This window comes from Salvia splendens, chromosome 10, assembly GCF_004379255.2.
Source record: "Salvia splendens isolate huo1 chromosome 10, SspV2, whole genome shotgun sequence".
NCBI lineage: Eukaryota > Viridiplantae > Streptophyta > Magnoliopsida > Lamiales > Lamiaceae > Salvia > Salvia splendens.
Window position 1 is genome coordinate 16,059,250 of NC_056041.1, and position 20,130 is coordinate 16,079,379.

Below are 20,130 nucleotides of genomic sequence, written 5' to 3' on the forward strand. Positions count from 1 at the left end.
TAATTGAATTTGTTGGAAATTAAAAAAATGAAATTGAATGAATAGTTAAGAAATGAGATGGTTAAGAGACGATTAAGAGATGGAGGGATGCATGTGTTGTCTCTTAGTTAAGAGATGAGGTGAAAAGTACAGTGAGGCCCATGAATAGTGAAGAGATGAGACGATTAAGAGACGAATAATAGACAGTGTTGCGGATGGCGTAAGCATCAAACAAGAATTAGATAACATTAGCTAGTTTTAACTTTACAAAAACAGGTTATTTACAAAAACAGGTTAAATTAGTTAGATACTCAGTCAGTCAGTGGTCCAAGAATCGAGGATAACGTACATAACTGTACAAATTTTAACTTTTAGTCGTGCAACAATTAAAAGTGGTGATTAATTGAAATTTTTTTGGAAGAAAACTGAGATATCACTTCTTACTGTTTGATTGTTTATTCACACATGGTATACTATTATTGGCCGATTCCTTTTTGTGATATTGTTACAAAGTGAAAAATCATACTCCCCCTTCCGCAAAATTTTAGGCCACGTATATTAAAAGATCAAAGAAGAGATGAATAAAATAAGAGAGATAAGAGAGAGTAAAATATGTAACTGAATAAAGTAAGATTGAGTGGATATTTTATTTTTGGTTAAATGAAGAAATAATTAAAGTTAGTTAGGATGTCCCAAAAAGAAATACACTCAACTCAGCTTAATATTTTGCTTTTTTAAGACGCTTCTATTTGCGTTCTCTAATATTAGTTGTTAATAATGACGTTTTTTGAAGCACGTATTTAGAAATACAAATTAATGCATTTAATTGTATTAAAAAATATCCTGGGACTTTGTGTTGTATTGACCATAGAGCTTCCAAATACTACAAATCATATTTGTTGATTCTCATGTGGTGTGTGTATACTAATAACTTAATGCATTGAACCGTGTAATTTTTTAGGTACATAAGATCAAAAATCTGTCGAAAATTTTCTATTGTGGTGTATTTGGAAAAATTGCACATTTTCCAAAATTTGTAATTTTAATTTCATATTCAAAGTTTGTAGAAAATAACAGAATTCACCCAAAAGTTAGTGACTTTTTAAAACCAATACTACCAAATAATTTTAGCAAAGTGAACATTTATTGAAGTAACAAAGTACAAAGGCCATAACACACTACGAAGACTGAAGAACAAAACTGCCAACTCTGTCTGTGGATGGCCAAGTCGGCAGAACGGGCGAAAAAAGTTACCTACACCACACACAACCCAACTGCATTTCCTACTCCCTCATCCCATCCAAGAAAAACACATATAAAAAACACTAAATATAATTAAAATCTCATTTAGCTTAAGTAATTCTTTTTTACATCAAATCCTAAGCAAGAAAATCCCGAGCTCCGGTCCGCTATTCCCATCCGGGTTAAGCATATAAAACGCCTCCGAGTCCCGGTTCCCCACGACCCGCTCGAACCGGCCCCGCATATAAACCAGCTCGCCCTTCTCCGCCGCTTTCCCTTTCCCCGCCTCCTCCACCACCGGGATCACCCCTGCCCCCACCGACACCCTCTGCACCGTGCTCAGCACGTGCCAGTCCGACTCATTGCATTCGCGCACCTGCGCGTGCCCGCACTGCCTCCCGTTGCAGTTCATCTTCCACACCGGCTCCCCGAACAGCCGCGACGCCGACCTCCGCGGCCTCGATTCTGCCGGGGGCGGCTTCTCGCACTCCAGCGCGATCCTCAGCATCCCCGCCGACATCTCCTTCACCAGCGTGGCGGTGGAGACGGCGAATTCGACGAGGAAGACGGGGACGGATCTCGGATCGTACTGGACTGCGAAGCTGACATTGCCGCGGCGGCGCCCGAATAGGGTTCCGGTGACCTTCCGGCCGAGGGAGGGGGTGTTGGAGAGGCGGCAGGAGGGGAGGAGGGAGGGGAATGTGATGAGGGAGAGGAGGGACCGGAGGAAGGAGGCGACGGTGCTGCGGCCGCCGCGGATTCTGTCGAGGCGGCGGAAGGCGGCGGCGGAGGAGGGAGTGTCGCCGCCGTGGACGACGGTGCGGTGGTAGAGCTCCTCCGCGTAGTCGAGGTCGGAGATGTCGACGTAGGAGGTGGAGCGGGCGAAGGAGGAGGGGATGATGTTGGTGGTGCTTTGAGTGCTCTCGCAGCTGCTTGCTCGGGAAATATTCACCGGAATTTCCAAATATCTCATGGCGGCAATGTTTCTTGTTTCTGAAATTAACTGAATTGTTAAACTATCTTATATAGTCTAATGTAAGTATGGATTTTTGAAATGATCCAACTATCAAAGTATATGTGTTTGGGAGATATATATATATATATATAGAGAGAGAGAGAGAGAGAGAGAGGAGTGGGAGACAAGCTAGGGTGATAATTGTGTTTGTTTTGGGCATATATAGAGGGAAAATGTGGTGGATCATTTTGATGTGAGTTATCATGTCATAGTACTAATATTTAAATAGGAGGGCTTATTTGTGACATATGATTAGATAAGGCCAAACATGGCGCTATCAAGGACACAAGAGCAGCAAACCATGCAGCCTCGCAAATTGAGTCAACTAAAATAAGAGGTGAAAATATAATAGTACTAGATTGATCAATCAACATAAAACATTATGAGTGAAATGATAAGTCAATCATTTTGCCGAATGGGGCACTCCAAAGAACAAAGGAGTCTACCTTAGTTGGTTTAGTTGTTCATCGATACTATAAAAAGAGTCAACTAATTTATGAAAATCTCACATTTTGCATTTTGTTCATTTACTCCCTCCATCCCTCATAATTTGTCACAATTTGACCCGACACGGGTTTTAAGAAATATAATAGAAAGTGAGTTGAAAAAGTTGATAGCATATATATCCTACTTTTATATATTAGTTTTATAATAAAATGTTAGTGTAAATGAGTTAGTGGAATGTATGGTCTATGACCAAAAGTGGTAAAAGTGAAAGGTAACAAATTTTTAGAGATGGATAGAAATGAAAATAAGTGACAAATTTTAAGGGACAGATGAAGTAATATTTTCCATATTTCTTTGGACTAAATGGTCATAAAGCCATATATGGCATTTTCATATATTTTCATATTTTAAATAAATAACATATCACATGCCTACAAATATACTCTCTCCTTCCTTAAAAAATAATTTATTTTTGTTATTTTGACTTGTACCTCAAAATTAGTCCACTTTTATTTTTGCTAGAAGTTTTTTTAATGCATACATGGTCAAAATTAATTAGCTTAGTTGATTTTCTTCTATGAATTAGAGTTTTCTAAAGTTTAAGTTATTTTGATATTTATTTACTTTTTTATTTTATTAGAATTAGAATAAGTAATATGGCTTTTATATTCTAGTTGATTTTCTTCTATGAATTAGAGTTTTCTAAAGTTTAAGTTATTTTGATATTTATTTACTTTTTTTATTTTCTTAGAATTAGAATAAGTAAAATGGCTTTTATATTCTAGTTGATTTTCTTCTATGAATTAGAGTTTTCTAAAGTTTAAGTTATTTTGATATTTATTTACTTTTTTATTTTATTAGAATTAGAATAAGTAATATGGCTATAATATTCTTTCCTTCTATCAATTATGGTTTCTTCTTAGTTTATTTTTTCCTATGTTTATGATTTATTCATCTGTATAAAGACCTCTCATTATTGGACTAAAAAGGTGAACTGTTTTCTGAATTATGGGTTTTATCTCTCTTGAGTTCTCTCGAATTATTCAATTCAATGAATTCTTCTATCCGACCTATCAAACGACTTTTTACAATCACTTGTGGATTCAATATTCACTTCATATCATGACTTATCATTTATCAATGGTTCCTTCATTCCCGTTGTGGCGTCATTAGTCCACAGTTACAGGTCCATCTGCCCTGTTCTTTCTTAGATTCTTAGTCGTTCTTTAAACAAGCGACAACGAATCATATCATTCAAACTCGTGTCATTTCTAATTACTTTATTTTTTATAGGAAGGATAGAATATTATATTAGAGCGACTAATCTTAATTTGATTATTAATATTTAATGCATAATCTTAATTTTGTACTGGTACTACTCCGTAGACATGTTACCATATTTACAGGTAATCTGGTATTCAATAATATTTCGTCCCTGCAAAAACAAACAAGAGCACTTTCATCATTATATGTTTGTACATAGAGTGATAGAAATACAAAGAAGTTTTCTAACTTTTATTTATCATCATTTAACTCTAGAAAATTAAATTTAATGTCGCGCGCTCTCATAAATGAAAACAAGTACTTGACTCTCTTACATCAAGAAGAAAATATCATTTATTAACACTGCTACGAGACTAACGTGATTGATTAAAAATAAAATTAATAAGTATAATATTTTTAATTTTGAAACCACGCTATTTCTATTTTTCCAGCAATAAAACGTTTAGTGTTTGCTAAAAAATTTGTGATGTTAATTTTAAAAATAAAAAGAAGCTTTTGTAATTATATTATTTCCAAAATTGCATCGAATATGAATATTATCGTATTGTTTTCAAAATTGCTAAAGATAAAATATACCCGACTTCGAGCATGCTTAAAAAAGGTCAAGTAAAATTCAATAATCAATCTTGTGCATTAATAATTAATTTTCTTCCAATTGATTAGGTTCATTTCATTGACATGTATTACTATATGAAATTATATTTGGGCCGGTTCCAAACATTATCCTAATTTGGGCTATTGGTAGCCAGTTTTGATGACCATTATGCATAAGACGTAATTGTATCCACGTGTGCCCTTAAATAACCATAAAACAACATTAATCTTTTGTAAATATCTTGAAAAAATTCATTTGTTTAATGTATGGTAAATAAAAGTGACAGATTGTTCAGTCATATCTTCGTACAATTATATAAATATATATAATTGAAAAGGATGCATGTCAATGTTGATTGGGGCTTGAAAATCTTAACTGAGTATGCAATATTTTAATGAAAACCAATTAACATGCAGCCAAAACAATAGGGCAAAAGTTAAATCAGATGAAGGCCAACATGATTTTATGACTGTATATAATAATTTCTATAAAACGTGTTTACTGTATCATTCATTTCCATCCACAGTGAGATTAAATTACACTTGATTTTCTTACAATCTTAATTTATAGATGACCATGATTGATAAAAATACATGTTTCAGTTTAATTTGATTTAGCAACCAATGTATATTCTTTGAGATGATATATACATTATTAATTAATTAAGTTATAAAAGTCAAAACAAACACAGTAATTGATGATAAGAATTAGATCTAAACTTTCATGATTTCCAACTTAATTGCTATTAGTGTATGACAAATTTAAATTAAATTTAGTTCTGAATATAAACTATCTTAAAAAGAATTATTTATCAATAAGTGACATAAGCAGTAAGAAATATCAAGTTGGCAAAAATAAATATCCGGAAATTAAATAAGCGTACAAAGGAAAAGCAGTTTTTTCAGTACTGGGCCGAAATTCTAGTTATGAGGTCTTACATAATAATCGTCTTAATTCAATTTTATAATTAAAGACTAAACAAAGCCCAAATACTGGTAATAAATTGGGCTTCATTTTTATATAGGCAATTAAACGCAATATGCAGTATGCACCGATAGTTTAAGCTCACATCACACACCAATTTAATAAATTTGAAAAGTGTTAAATTTTTTTTAACGAGCTTCAAAGTTAAGAATAAGTAAGATAGCCCATGCACCCAATTTAACACAATCAACTATTCTGCCCCAACTAATTTCCAGATTAAATCTGGACAGTCCTTTAGCGGAGCGGATCACCTACTCCACAATTCCTACTTCACACTCACAATAAAATAAAATAATATTATAAACATTAGCAATTTTAATAAGTGATGGTAGGTCCATTTTATTTTGTTATGAGTGTGAAGTAGGAGTGGAGTTGGAATTGTGGAGTAGGTGATCCGCTCTGTTCCTCTAGCCATTTGAGTTAACATGGAGATGACATGACAAGTCCAACTCATTTTCGCCATGAAAAGCAAAAAAAATAATAATAAATAAATAAATGTGAACTCATCGTCACATCGGACCCTCCACTTCCCCACTATGTCGCATGCATGGTTCGCTGCATCATGAATAACACTTTGGCAATTGCTGTATCTATCTTCCATCTCCATTTACCTTTCTATTTTTAGGTTATATTCTCTCTAACATATTCAAGATGACTACTTTCTTGAATAACTCAAATTTTTAGGTGGTATTGTTTATTGAAATAAAGTAAAGAGAAAATAGTAAAATTGATATTGTAATGAGGAGAGAGAATAAATAAATTTTATTTCAAATATGAAAATATAATGTTTTAGTTGAGATAAACTACAATTAATGTGTTAAATAGGGGAAAGGGAGTACAACACAAATTTTGTCGAACACAATTTGTTCAGATAACAAAGTGTAGATCTAGTAAAATGCCATCCTCGCGTGTAGGAGAGCATGGTCCCAAGCAAAGCGGTGACAATAGTGGGGCTACTTCTTCAAGGGTGGCGAAATTGATGCGGTTGTCAATTTAAGGATGGGTCATGGACGGGAGGAGATAATAGTTTAATTTGAATTTAATGTACCTGTTTTTTTGCCAAATCGATTTAGTTTTAACTACTACATGGGTGTGTTAGGGTGATTCTTCAAGTGATAACATGACAATAAGTAATATGCAATCTGCAATATATATGCAAGCAATATGTGATATATAGACGGTTGGAATAAGGAAATTAATTAATTGGAGAACAAGAAGGCAAGGAATGAAGATATGACAAGAATAAAGAAGGAAATCAATGAAGATTATGGAAAATCAAATAAAAAGGATATTAGTATAATTAGAATATATTTTCCATGTTTAGCTAGAATTAGAGTCTATATATAGTTGTGTAACCATGGAGAGAATAGAATTCAAGTAATTCACAATGTAGTCTTTGAAGTTCTCCTCGTCTTTTACTTTATGCAATAGTCTTTTATTTTCCGCATTGTATTTTCTAACATGGTATCAGAGCAGGTTCGATCATACGGATCGACACTGTCTATATATATATAAAACCCAAAAAAACCCCCCAAAAAAATCTCCTCTCTCACAATCGATCAAATTCTAAGAGATGGGTCGCGGCAAACTGAAGATGAAGATGTTGAGGAGGAGAAATCAAGAATCCTTACTATGAAGAAGCGAAAGAAAGGGCTAATCAAGAAACTCCACCAACTCACCACGCTCTGCGACGTCCCCGCATGCATGATCTTCCACGACCCTACCACCAATTCCACCTCAGTCTGGCCGGAGGAGGATCCTGACCAGGTCCGCAGCCTCATCGAAGCCTACAAGGCCAAGAAAAATGACCCCAGTGGCGGAGTATGGGAGTACTTGCTGTCGAATTTCTTCGACCAGCGGCAGAGGCAAGCCGAGGAGGAGCTCGAGAAGCTGCGGAAGAATAATGTGGAGGGCATGTTTCCGACGTGGGACGATCGCCTCAACTTCATGGATGAGGCCCAGTTGAGGGAATTGGCTGCCACGGTGCGCGGCAAGGCCGAGAACCACAACCAGCAGAGGAGGAGAGAAAGGAAGCATTGTGGCAAAGGAGGTGGAGCCAGTAGTAAGGCCGCAATGGCTGATAGAGAAGCGTTGATCGGCGCAAGAAGCCAATCACGGAGGAACGGAGCAAAGGCTCCATGGAGTTCAGCGATTACTCACTGATTTGGAGGTGGCAGCGAGCCCTAGATCAGTAGATAAAATCTGAATTCACGGTTTGTCCGGCCGAGGGGGAGAGGAAGAATGCGACCGAACAACTCCTTTCCAAATCGATGATGGACGTGAAGGCCAAAGAAGACCGATTTGATATTGTCGGAATGGCCTGAGAGAAGGTCTCCATTTCCTGCAGCAGTGCCTCCGGAAAAGAAGACAAAGAAGTTGATAAATTATCCGGCCTAGGGGGAGAGAAGGCCACAACCGAAGAATGACTATCAGACCAAAGGAAAAGATGACGAGTTATCCGGCTAAGAGGGTGAGATATTGATCAACCGAATGACTCGTCTTCCAAGCAGAACCACTAGTGGAGAGAATACTGCTGGAAAAAAGCTGAATCCCAGACACAACCATATGATAATCGATCACTGCTGCAAAGGTAGTGCCGGAGATGGACAGAAGATGGCTGGCCCCGTCGAGAGAGAAGAAGCTACTGCCTAGGGCAGCCAAGATAGAGAAATTACTTTAAAATGGATGAAACGTTTGGCCGAGGGGGAGATATCAGCCACTTGCCAAACGATTCAATCTCCGAATCAAGGAGAGAATTTCCGAGGACAAAGGCGGAGGGGGAGAGAGATAGCGTCGCCACACAGCCGCTATGAAGAGCTGGTAGGAATGGGATGTCGTCGGGAAGACGTCGAGAACCTGTTGCCAAAAGAGGATGTGATGGTATGCTCGCTGGTAATGCAAGTCCAATGACTGGCGAGAATGTAAAGCCTAATTATGGACGAGAAGAAAGGCTGAGAAGAGCCGTTGATAGTGGAGCCAGTAGCAAGGCTACAAAGGCCACCGAGAAAGCGGACGAGAAGAGGCCACCGAGAAAGAAGACATGATGCGCTATCTATGATTGACATGATGCGCTATCTATGATTGACATAGAGGCTTGGGAGTTGCCGTGAAGAATGACGAGAAGAAATCCAATAGAATGATCGGAGAAGGAGGGACTCCCAATTGAGTTAAGAAGAAAAACCCAGAAATGGCAGGTGGAAGATCCAGTGACGGGGATGCACAATTGATGGCAATCACCTTGGCTGCCGGAGGACATGTTATCCGAAAAAAAACCAAAATTAAGCTTTGGACTGCAAATTAAATTGAGTCAAAGTTTTGGCTCCTAGACAAGAGCAAAAACTGTCTAGATTAGCTCCTCGACAAGAGTCAAAACTGTCTGATTTAGCTCCTCGACATGAGTCAAAACTGTCAGAACTAGCTCCTTGACAAGAGTCAAAACTGTCAGAATTAGCTCCTCGACAAGAGTCAAAACTGTTAGAATTAGCTCCTAGATACGAGCTAAAACTGTCTGATGGCTCCTTGATATGAGTTAAAACTGTCTGATGGCTCCTTGATATGAGTTAAAACTGTCTAAGATGGCTTCTAGATACGAGCTAAAACTATCTAAGATGACTCCTTGATATGAGTTAAAACTATCTAAGATGGCTCCTAGATACGAGCAAAAACTATCTAAGATAGCTCCTAAATATGAGTAAAAACTGTTTAGACAAGCTCCTTGACACGAGTTAAAACTGCCAACAAAAAATTGAAGAGCTCCTTGACACGAGTTAAAACTGTCAACAGAAAATTGAAGAGCTCCTTAACACGAGTTAAAACCATCACCAGAAAATTGAAGAACTCCTTGAAACGAGTCTAAACTTTCAATGATGAATGAAGAGCTCCTTGAAACGAGTCTAAAACTTTCAATAACTCTTTGATACGAGCCTAAACAATCAATGATGAATTGAAGAAGCTCTATGATACGAGCATAAACTGTCAATGGAAATTAAAGAACTCTTAAATACGAGTATAAACTATATATCAAACTAAAGATCGTGCAAGTTAAGTGCCGAAAAAGTCGACACTCAACTTGAGGGGAAATGTTGGAATAAGGAAATTAATTAATTGGAGAACAAGAAGGCAATGAATGAAGATATGGCAAGAATAAAGAAGGAAATCAATGAAGATTATGGAAAATCAAATAAAAAGGATATTAGTATAATTAGAATATATTTTCTATGTTTAGCTAGAATTAGAGTCTATATATAGTTGTGTAACCATGGAGAGAATAGAATTCAAGTAATTCACAATGTAGTCTTTGAAGTTCTCCTCGTCTTTTACTTTCTGCAATAGTCTTTTATTTTCCGCATTGTATTTTCTAACATAGACCAACAATTCGGTATATGGTTCCAAGCAATATGAGATATAAAATCAAAACACTATCGCGACACCATAGTTAAAATGACAACCTAGACAAACAATCTGCGATACATTGAGAAGCAGTCTGTGATACATCGACAAACAACTCGGCATATAGTTCCAAACAAAATGTGATAAGAAATCAAAGATAATCAAGCAATCTACGATATATAGGCAAACAAGTCTGCCACGTGGCATGCTAAGATTGAATCTGCTCCTAAATCTAAGGGTTCTCATTGGTGATACATTGTCATTTTAAAAGTGGTTGTCGTCATAATACAATCCTTTAACTATATTCTGAGTTATCCAAACAATGATGTTGTAGGTAATATAAATATTTGATTCTGTTATATAGAATTCAATTTAGGCAAAATTCGATTTTAGGAAAATTGATATGCGTTTTAATATATTTTAATTTGCTGATAAAGACTTAAATGTACATTTAATTAGTGTATTTAATGCCTATTTGGCCATAAATTACTCAATAAGTTACTGTACTAGTGAAGATGTGAAACTGATCTCTATCTCTGATAGATGTTACCACTCATAATTCATAAAACATAAAATTTGATACTAATTTTTTAATTATAATCACACAATTAACTAGTAAGTAACTAAAATCCCTAATTTTTTACGTTTAAGACAAAAATAAATGGAAATATGGAGGTGCCAAATATCTGGCAGAAGCCACGTGTCTGAATCATGAATCCTCCAATTTGCAAGTTGTAAACCCGACCCGACAAGACCGACCGCTCCATTACCGACTCCCCCCCTTCTCTGTCTATATATACCGCCTCTCGTATCCCTATCTCTCTCTATCTCATATTGTCTCCGAGCAGAGCGTTTCAGAGAGAGAAACAGTGTGATCGGAACCTTCGTATATCCACCCAGGCCAGATCAATTTTCAATTGTTGACCTAATCGGAATTGGGGAAAAATTCGATACATACACTATGATGTCTGACACATATTGTCCGGACTGCAAGAAGAACACGGAGGTGGTGTGCGATCACGCTGCGGGAGACACCGTCTGCTCGGAGTGCGGCCTCGTGCTGGAAGCCCGCTCCATCGACGAGACGTCTGAGTGGCGGACTTTCGCCGATGATTCCGGCGACCACGATCCGAATCGTGTCGGAGGACCCGTCAACCCGCTTCTAGGGGACGCGGCGCTCTCCACAGTCATCTCGCGGGCCACTAATGGGGCGAATGTGGATATGTCTCTCACCCGCCTGCAGAATCGGGGAGGGGATCCGGACCGGGCTCTGGTCTTGGCGTTTAAGACGATTTCTAGCATGGCCGATAGGTCCGTGATTGGTGTTTTGCTTTTGGTTTGATTTTATTTTTCTAGGGTGGTTTTGATATTGGGGGTTTTTGAGGTGGCTGCTGGTTGAGTTGTTTAGGGTTTTGATGAGATGTTAGGGTGAAATTGAGAACAATTATCGATTGGGCTATTTTGATTCTAATGTGTTGGTATGATTAATCGACGGGGGTTGACAATCACAGCTGTAATGACTGAATCTTAGGTCGATTTTGAATTATTGGTAGGAGAGGTTGTGTTGATTGAGCTGAAAGTTGGAAAGTTCGAGTCTTGCAGTTGAAAGGATCAAAAGATTAAGTAGTTGATTGATGGAAATTGTTATCGATGTGCTGGTTCTTGTTTTCTGAATTGAGCATCATTCAACAAAGTCCATGACATTCATGAGTTTTGTACATTTTGGATTTTTGGTTTCTGTGCGTTTGATGTTGAGTTCAGTATCTCTACCTGTTGTTAGGCAGAAGCTTTGTCTGACATTATGCACTCTTCTTGTTTTCAGGTTAAGTCTTGTAACAACCATTAAGGTATGTTAACTGCTTGATCGATTTTTATATGTTAATACGCAAGAAAAGTTTGGCATATGATTTTATTATGTTCAAATTCGTTTGTGTATTTTTGCTAACCAGCCCGAGGCCAAAAAGCTTAACTTTTTCCCTTGTTCATACCCTATTTAAGGATCGTGCAAGTGAAATATATAAAAGGTTGGAAGATCAGAAGTGTACAAGGGGTAGAAACTTGGAGGCCCTAGTGGCTGGCTGTATTTATATTGCTTGTAGGCAGGAAAGCAAGCCACGCACGGTAAAAGGTGCCCTACTTAAACCGTGTTGATATCTATCACTTAAGTTTGCCCCATGTATGAAGTCCTCTAAATCACTTGAGTGTCAACTAGAAATATGCTCAATTGTTGCTGGAGCGACAAAGAAAGAAATTGGTCGGGCAAAAGAATTTATTGTGAAACAGTTGAAGGTTGAGATGGGCACATCAATGGAGATGGGCACGATTCATGCAGGGGATTATCTGGTGAGTGTTCTGGGAAATAAGAAGGTTATGAGAAGTTGCTAATGTGGATACTGTCATTTTTAAGCCTGTTACCTTTCACTTACACGTCATGTATTAGTTTAATATATGATGGTCGTCTTTTCTGCTGTACAGAGACGTTTTTGTTCTATTCTTGGCATGAGTAATGAGGAGGTAAAAGCAGTACAGGAAACTGTGCAGAAGGCAGGGAACTTTGATATTAGGTACTACGATATTCTCGGTTATTCCTAGCCATTTTTCATATTATTTCATTACTATTGCCTGGCCTTGTCATCTTATGACAGTTCTATTTGAATCTGAAGCCCTGTTGCAAAAAAAAATTGTGTGCATAAGAAAGTTATACATGACTATAGATCATACAATAAGTGAGGACGTTGGCTGTAGTAATGCTCAATGATTTAGAAATTGGGAACTTAGATAAGGACTACCCTTGGCTGTCTTTGTGGCATCTGATATGCATAAAGAAGATGTTGGTCTGGCATTTTGCTCCCAAGGCTGAATCTTCCGATGTAAAGAGAAACTGAATGGTGTGGAAGGTTTTCTTGGAACCACGTGCAGCGTCGTTCTTGAAAGTGAACCTTTGGAGCTTGGAGGAGGAAGAGAGAAAAGTAGGAACTGCATTAGCTATGTCGATATCCATGTTGTTGAGCAATAGGTTATGTATAGCCTAATACATTTTAGTTATTATACATTAAGTGCTTGGTTATTGTATCTGGTTGAGACGTTTTGTACTGCCAGCAGTATGTTGCTCTTGACGTGCTTCCTAGCTGCCAGTAGTTCCACCGAAAACTATTTGCAACTTGCGACTATGCCTAAGCCCATGCCTGATCTATGTTATCGTTGTTGTATTGCAGGAGGAGTCCAATATCTATTGCTGCAGCCATCATTTTTATGATAACTCAGCTATCTGAATCCAAGAAACCCCTAAGAGGTAAAGAGGTTCTGTGGTACTGTGATTTTTCGCATTTCAATGGCAACAATTGCATAACCCCCTTATGGTGATCTAAGCATTTGGATTTCACACTATCAAGATTGTATAACCAATTTCTTTCACTGAAACTTCAAAATGGTGTGCTTGCAGATATCTCGCTTGCGACTACTGTGGCAGAAGGTACGATCAAGAATGCGTACAAGGATCTCTATCCCCACGCCACCAAGATCATACCTGAATGGTATTCAAAGGAAAGGGACCTCAAGAATCTTTCGAGCCCTAAATCGTAAATGACAGACCTCTTGAAAAATGCTTTGATCCGAGAAAACAAGGAAAAAGTGCAAGAGGGGAAACAGGCTATACGGATTTTTCTCTTCTTTTCCTGCCGTGACAGTCGCAAACTTCCCATTTATGAGGTTGCTTGGCTGTGTTGACCTTTGTTGAATCTTGTTGTTTCCCCCTATTATCAATGCACAGTCTCGTTTTACAAAATTTGATTTACGTATCCCTTATTATCATAAGTAATGATCTAATATGATGGTAGATTAGAAGAAATGGAAAACTCGTACAAGTAGTAGTCCATTTTGCAAAACTTGCATTTTCCTATTTGGTAGTATTATCTTTCTATTCCTTACTAATCTTTACTTTGTTTTCAAATTTGTACTTGAACACATTTATGATTTTTAAAAAAGTTCTTGACTTCATTTTAAAAAATTTAATTTAATTTTCACACTATAACATCTGCTATAGTTTTGTAGCTACTCTTAGAGCATCTCCAATGGCGGACGTCCGGCCGGACATCCGCGACGGGCGACCGGGACGTCCCGTAAGGACGTCGGAGGTCCTCGGACGTTCGGGCGACGGGCGGGCGGACGTCCGCCATTGTGGCGTGGGTCGGACGTCCGGTATTAAATTTTTTTTATGAAATAGTTAATTTTTCCCGTTCGTATTCGTGTTGAAATTTTATTTCCGTAAACATAAATTGCTTTATTTATGAATTTGTGATTTTTTTATTGCGGGAAGTCCTAGTGGGAAGGGTGATGGGAAGGGCGGATTGTGCAGGGGAAGTCCTAGTGACGTGACAGTGGGATGGGAAGTCCTAGTGACGTGACAGGAAGTGTTTTTGGGAAGTCCTAGTGGATGTCCGAGTGCATTAGATATGCTCTTATAATGAATACTACTTGGAAAATTTAGTGCAACTGAATCGAGTTGAATATAATTAAACCTCAAAATACAATAAATACTCCAACAAAAGTAGCAATTATATTCAAAATTACAAACAAGTAAAATTAATATACAAAAGGTTTAACCCTATAAAAATTAGGAAATAGATGAATATTTTATTGCAATGTTATATCGTGATTATATTATATGAAATTTAACAAAATTAAGTTGCTATTAGTGACTTTCTTTGAACTTATTAAGAAGCAATTAAAGTAATAATAGTATTATATTATTGTAGAGTCATGCAATACATAAATTACTAAATAGTTTTCGTAAACAAATATACAAATATTTTTAAAAGAGGATTGATCCCTCAACGTGGCACATAAATATAACCCAATAGCGATGAGGAGGTGGCAAAATTAACCATTTATTTGAAGTAGTACTACAAATTAGAAATTACTATATAATCAAAATTAGTTCAAATTCGATATGGCTATGGAAATACATGTAGATGTAGTCAAGGGACATGCTTTCTATAATTCAACTTAATTAGTATCTTTTCATTCTTTGTTTGGATCCGATTTGATTAGTAGATGAGTTGGAACCATAATTTGGCCAATATCATGTTAAGAGATTACTTGTAGTATATGTAAAAACGTGGCACCACATTGACTTATCACGTATGCAACGTTGTTCTATATTTATGCAAATGATTTAATGAATTTTGAATTCACAACAAATTAACGACATAAAAAATAGTAGTAGTAACAATTTATATTTTCATTAAAAAAATACTTCTGTAGTAGAATACTGTTACAATTACAATTATGTAGACAAGTAATGCCCCAATTACAATTACGTAGACAAGTAATGGGGCATGCATCGCATCCTATCTAGTGACATGAGCAATGAACGAATCCAACTCAATCCTCGAAACACCACCCGCCTCCGTCGCCCCCCTCACGGCGGCGCCCAGCTTCTCCGCCGTCTCCTTAATCCGATCCCCTTCTTCCGACGCCATCAATCTCCTCACAACGCTCTCAATCGCCGCCGCCTTCACCACTCCCACCCTATCCTTCCACTCCCTCACCACAATCCCCGTCCTCAAAACATCCGCAACCAGCGCGGCGTTGCTCGGCTGGTCGGAGTGCATCGGCCACGCCGCGATCGCCACCCCCGCCGTCACGCTCTCCACGCACGAATTCCACCCGCAGTGGCTCATGAACCCCCCCACCGCCGGATGCGCCAGTATCTGCGGCTGCGGCGCCCATTCTCTCACCACCATCCCCTCCCCCTCCCCAAACCCTCTCGGCAGCTCGGCCCTCCTCACCTCGCCATCGAACACGTCGCCTTTATCGGCATCTCTCAGCACCCAAAGGAACTTCACCCCGCTCTGCGCTAGCCCCTCGGCGATCTCCTTGATCTGATAGTCCGGTAACGAGACAGTCGTGCCAAACGAGACGTAGATCACGGATTTCGCCTCCTGCTTATCGAGCCAGTCTAAGCATCCGTGCTGATTTTTTAAAATTGGTATTGATTTAGGAAAAATCGGGCCTACTCCCCAAATAGGCCTGCTCTTGTTCCTCTCGTCTCTCTCTAAAACCTCGAGATAAGGTGCTTCGATCAATTTGGAGGTGTTGTAGATGCATCCAGATCTGAGATCGGAAGCTTCTGATTGGAGAGCAGCGAAGGTGTTTACCTCGTCTGACATCCAGTCTTCGAAAGGGGGCAATTCGTTGGGATGGGGGAGGGGGAAAGGAAGCCCTAGATATCCGGAGATGAAGGAGATGGCGGAGAAGGCGGAGATGCAGACGAGCTCGTAAGATTCGGCGTTGTGGATTCCTGCAACGTCTTGAACCACGCACGACATCCACGAGTCGTGGACGACGACGACTCTTTTGAATTTTCCCGCCAATTCCTGGAGGAGGGCGGCGAAGAGGGGGCGGAGGGTGAGGGAGGCCTCCAGCGCTGGGAGGAGCTGCGTGGGGAATTTGATTGGGGAGTTGGGGTTGGGGGGAGGGGAGAGGAAGGGCGGGGTGGGGAAGTCGTGGAAGTGGATTCTGGATACGGCGTCGTTTGAGGCGTTGGTGCGGGCACGGGCTTGGCGGTTGTGGAGGGCGGAGCCGGCGTAGTAGACGGGGAGGCCGTAGGAGGAGATGAGTGAGGAGAGGTGCAGCATCTGGTTGAGGTGGCCTTGAGCTGGCAACGGCACGGCCACGACGGCTACCTGAGCTTGGTGGTGGTGGCCCATGAATTGATGGTGTTTTTTTTTTGGAAGAATTAATGTGTGTAGTGTAGGAATGTTTGAGAGATAGAGGTAAGCATGCATGGGATGAGTGTATATATAGGGTCAGTGTGTAATTGTGAAAGTGGGATTATTAGAAGGTTAGTGTGGAAGGTGGAAACTTGAAACAACTAGGAAAGTAGATGAATAGTGATGGGTGATTGTCTTATTAAGGCGGCGGAGAGGACCCAAATTCTTTCATCAAAAAATGTTTAATAGTAGTAGTATACTTGGTTATCAAGATTACTAGTAGTATTTGATTTTTCTCCTTTAAAGAAGTTTCTTCCGTGAACTGCTGGGTCATGCACATATGATGACAGGTGGAACGTAAAATGGGTGAAAAAAGATAATTGAACGTATACCCATTTTTATACTTCCTTCTTCCAAAAAAATAAGATACATTGTGAATGACACATGTTTTAATATGGAATTGGTAAAGTAAGAAAGAAGTAGTGTTAGTGAAATGTGGGGAAGTATAAATATCAAATAATATAACACAAAGGAAATATTAATACGGCTCTTCATTTCTAACATGATTTAATTGTCCGCTAAGAAAATAACATAAGGTACTGTAATATTGATGACATTCATAGTTTCATACCCACTTTTATAATTAGTCATCCACTAACTTTGAACCGCTACAAATTCACATTCCATTTCACACTATGCCAAAACCACAATCCCACTATTTCTTGCACTAAAGACACCACAACAAAGCAAAAAGGTGTTCTTGCATTTTCACAATTATATCTCTTGGGCTCAATATTAATCATCTTTTTATAGATTTTGATATTGGAGAATTTTTTTTTAAAAAAATCTTGTTGCTTTTCCTAAGTGGAGAAAGTGAAAGATTTTGGAAGAATTTCATAATTTTTTGGACTACAAATGATATAGTTGATAACTTATAATTAATTCACATATTTCTCTTTTTTCATTACATTCTTCGCTGAACTTTCTATACAAATTCGACTCACTTTTAGATACTCCCTACTCTTCATCAATATTGATGTAACACGAAGTCGGTTTTCTATTTTATAATTCTTTTTTGCATTTATGTATTAATAATGTTACTTTGCACCCTCCGATTTCTTATAGTTGTTGGTGATTTTAATATGTTTTGAGGTGTAATATATATTTATACCTTATCTGTATTGCCTTTGCAGCACTTGAGGTTACAACTCGGACATTCAAATATTATCAAAAACAAGATGAGCACCTAACTTTTCACCCTGAAGGAAATAGCTACATCCCCCTTTTGATATCTCCATTTCTTGAATTACAACTTTGATAAGTTAAAAGATAGCTATGACTGGATGGTTACTTGGATACACAATCAGATTCTCACAAAGATATTCATACTAAATGATAAGGCCAATTTCATGCACCGGTTTAGGGGTAAAATGTATGCTACTTGATCAGTTTATCGCGCAAAGCGAGTGTTAATTGTGCAGGAATGCCGCTTGACCAAGGGCATCAAGGCCAAGCTGATCAAGCTGGCGCAGAAGGCGAAAAAGACCAAAAATCGTGAGGGTTGATCAAAGGGGTGATCAAGCAGTTAGACGGGGGACCACTGCATTCCAGAAGAAAGACACGTGGGGCTGATGCGCTGGATGGCGATCATCAAGTACTGCATTATAGAAGGGGGCACGTGTTGATGCGTAAGACGCAAGGAGGAAGCCGAATCCCCGTTCCGTTATTGAAGAACCGCTGCATTCTAGAAGAGGGGCACGTATCAATCGATGTGGCACTCAATCCCAGCAAGGTCGAATATTCGCTGCCAAAGTTGTTATCCTAGCTGGAGATTGCTGCGAGGAGCTTATAAATAGAGGATGCAGCGCCATTAAAAAGATCTTCCTTCCGCTTCTAGTTTAGCTTTTCTTTTAGTTTAGTTTTTAGTTCCAAGTTTTCCCCAGTTCCAAAGATAGCTTACTTAGATAATAACAATGGTTAGTTAGAAGAGAGCGACCGAAAGGGAGAGCGACAGAGAATTCAATATTTTTTCGGCATTGTCTCAAGTTTCCGACTGAGAGCTTCTCGGCTTTACTCGCTTTCTTACTTTCCAGTTTCAGTTGTTCAAGTTTAATTCCATGTTGTTTCGTAGTTAAAGGATCTTGCTTGTATTCCGCACGCTCCTCTTCTGTGTTTGGAATCTTTTATAAAACCGTAGTTATTTTGTTTTCGGCATCTCGTCTACTGTTCCAGTTTAGCTTTAACTTTAAAATCTTCGATCCAGTGTTTAACTATGTGGAATGAAAAAGTGACTTGTAGTTCCGAAGCATGTTTAGGTAGTTAAGTCTTTTATTTGAGATTATCGCTTACTTGATCAGTCAGTTGTTTTCCAGCATGATGAGTTACTTGATCCAATAGTTAGTTTACATTCCGCCTAGCTTAGTCCAATAATTAAAACTCCCAATTTAAAGTGTGGCAGCAGCCGACCCCTATTCACGATTCATACACTCAACGCACCGGTTTCTCTGTGGGATCGACCCCGTACTTGCCGCTTTATTATTAAAGTAGTGTACGTCTGGGAGTTATAAATATATTTGGGTGGAACGAGAGAGAACGCATTGATCAAGTGGCAACTACATTTGCTGACTGACCCATTCGGTTCGGTTATCTTCCATATAACTTTATCCATCTGTGCGTACACAACTCGCTATCCCACCACTAAACCTGCTGCCATGTAGGCTGTCGGCAGACATGATCATCTGCATCAAAGTCAAGAACTCCATACATCCATGTGTATGGTACTGGCTGGCATAGATTCAATTATACGATATCGTAAGCTCAAACAAAGGCACAGATCCATAACTTCAAATTATATACTGTACAATTTATCACACAAAAGAGCCAGATTGTCCTGATGAAAGCTCAGGACTTGAATTCATAGGTGCTCGTATCACGGATATTCGTTCTAGGTAGTACTCAAATTCGACTCATGCACTTAAGAGAATCTCTTTTTTCCTCTGCCAGTCCTCCTGAAATGACAACTTTCGCATGACATATTGATTTCAAGATATTCAACAAATGGATATTAATCAAGAATGCTCACACATATATAGCCGATGCTGATTGTCGATTGATATACCTGGAATACAGACATCATATATATATATATATACACACATAGGAGTAGTGGTTAACCGCGTGTACGTACAAAATATCTAGCCACCACTCAGATGTCGTTGAAGAGTCATCGATTTTATTTGCAGGTACACACCAATCCTTGCCTGATCACACCTAGTTCATAGGAGGACTATATGTTGTTATTTGCTCACATATAAAGTATTGGACGTATTTGTAATAACTTATTCAATTTACCTGTAAGTTTTATGTCTCATATATGTGACATGAGATAAAATTTTAAAAAGAAATGGATTTTTGATATAATACATTAACTTGATATAAGACATATTTTTTTCTAATTAATCAGCTATCCATTAGCTATTAAT

The 20,130-nt window shown here is 38.5% G+C and overlaps 4 protein-coding genes across 4 annotated transcripts; 2 read left to right on the forward strand and 2 right to left on the reverse strand.

Moving 5' to 3' along the window:
* Window positions 1-1,104: 1,104 nt before the first annotated feature.
* On the reverse strand, window positions 1,105-2,288 carry LOC121751362 (protein MIZU-KUSSEI 1-like). The gene has a single exon (XM_042146091.1). The coding sequence runs from the start codon at window positions 2,192-2,194 to the stop codon at window positions 1,352-1,354; it is 843 nt and encodes a 280-aa protein (XP_042002025.1). The 5' UTR covers window positions 2,195-2,288; the 3' UTR covers window positions 1,105-1,351.
* Window positions 2,289-7,178: 4,890 nt separating this feature from the next.
* LOC121752685 lies at window positions 7,179-7,709 on the forward strand. The gene has a single exon (XM_042147792.1). It carries the CDS (start codon window positions 7,179-7,181, stop codon window positions 7,707-7,709), a length of 531 nt encoding a protein of 176 aa, XP_042003726.1.
* Window positions 7,710-10,758: 3,049 nt separating this feature from the next.
* LOC121752404 (transcription initiation factor IIB-2-like) lies at window positions 10,759-13,861 on the forward strand. Its single transcript, XM_042147465.1, has 7 exons — window positions 10,759-11,246; window positions 11,758-11,782; window positions 11,934-12,063; window positions 12,148-12,278; window positions 12,411-12,499; window positions 13,151-13,227; window positions 13,378-13,861. Exons 1-7 carry the CDS (start codon window positions 10,897-10,899, stop codon window positions 13,515-13,517), a joined length of 942 nt encoding a protein of 313 aa, XP_042003399.1. The 5' UTR covers window positions 10,759-10,896; the 3' UTR covers window positions 13,518-13,861.
* A 1,289-nt stretch (window positions 13,862-15,150) lies between these two features.
* LOC121750710 (zeatin O-glucosyltransferase-like) lies at window positions 15,151-16,688 on the reverse strand. The gene has a single exon (XM_042145302.1). It carries the CDS (start codon window positions 16,643-16,645, stop codon window positions 15,284-15,286), a length of 1,362 nt encoding a protein of 453 aa, XP_042001236.1. The 5' UTR covers window positions 16,646-16,688; the 3' UTR covers window positions 15,151-15,283.
* Between the last annotated feature and the right edge of the window lie 3,442 nt (window positions 16,689-20,130).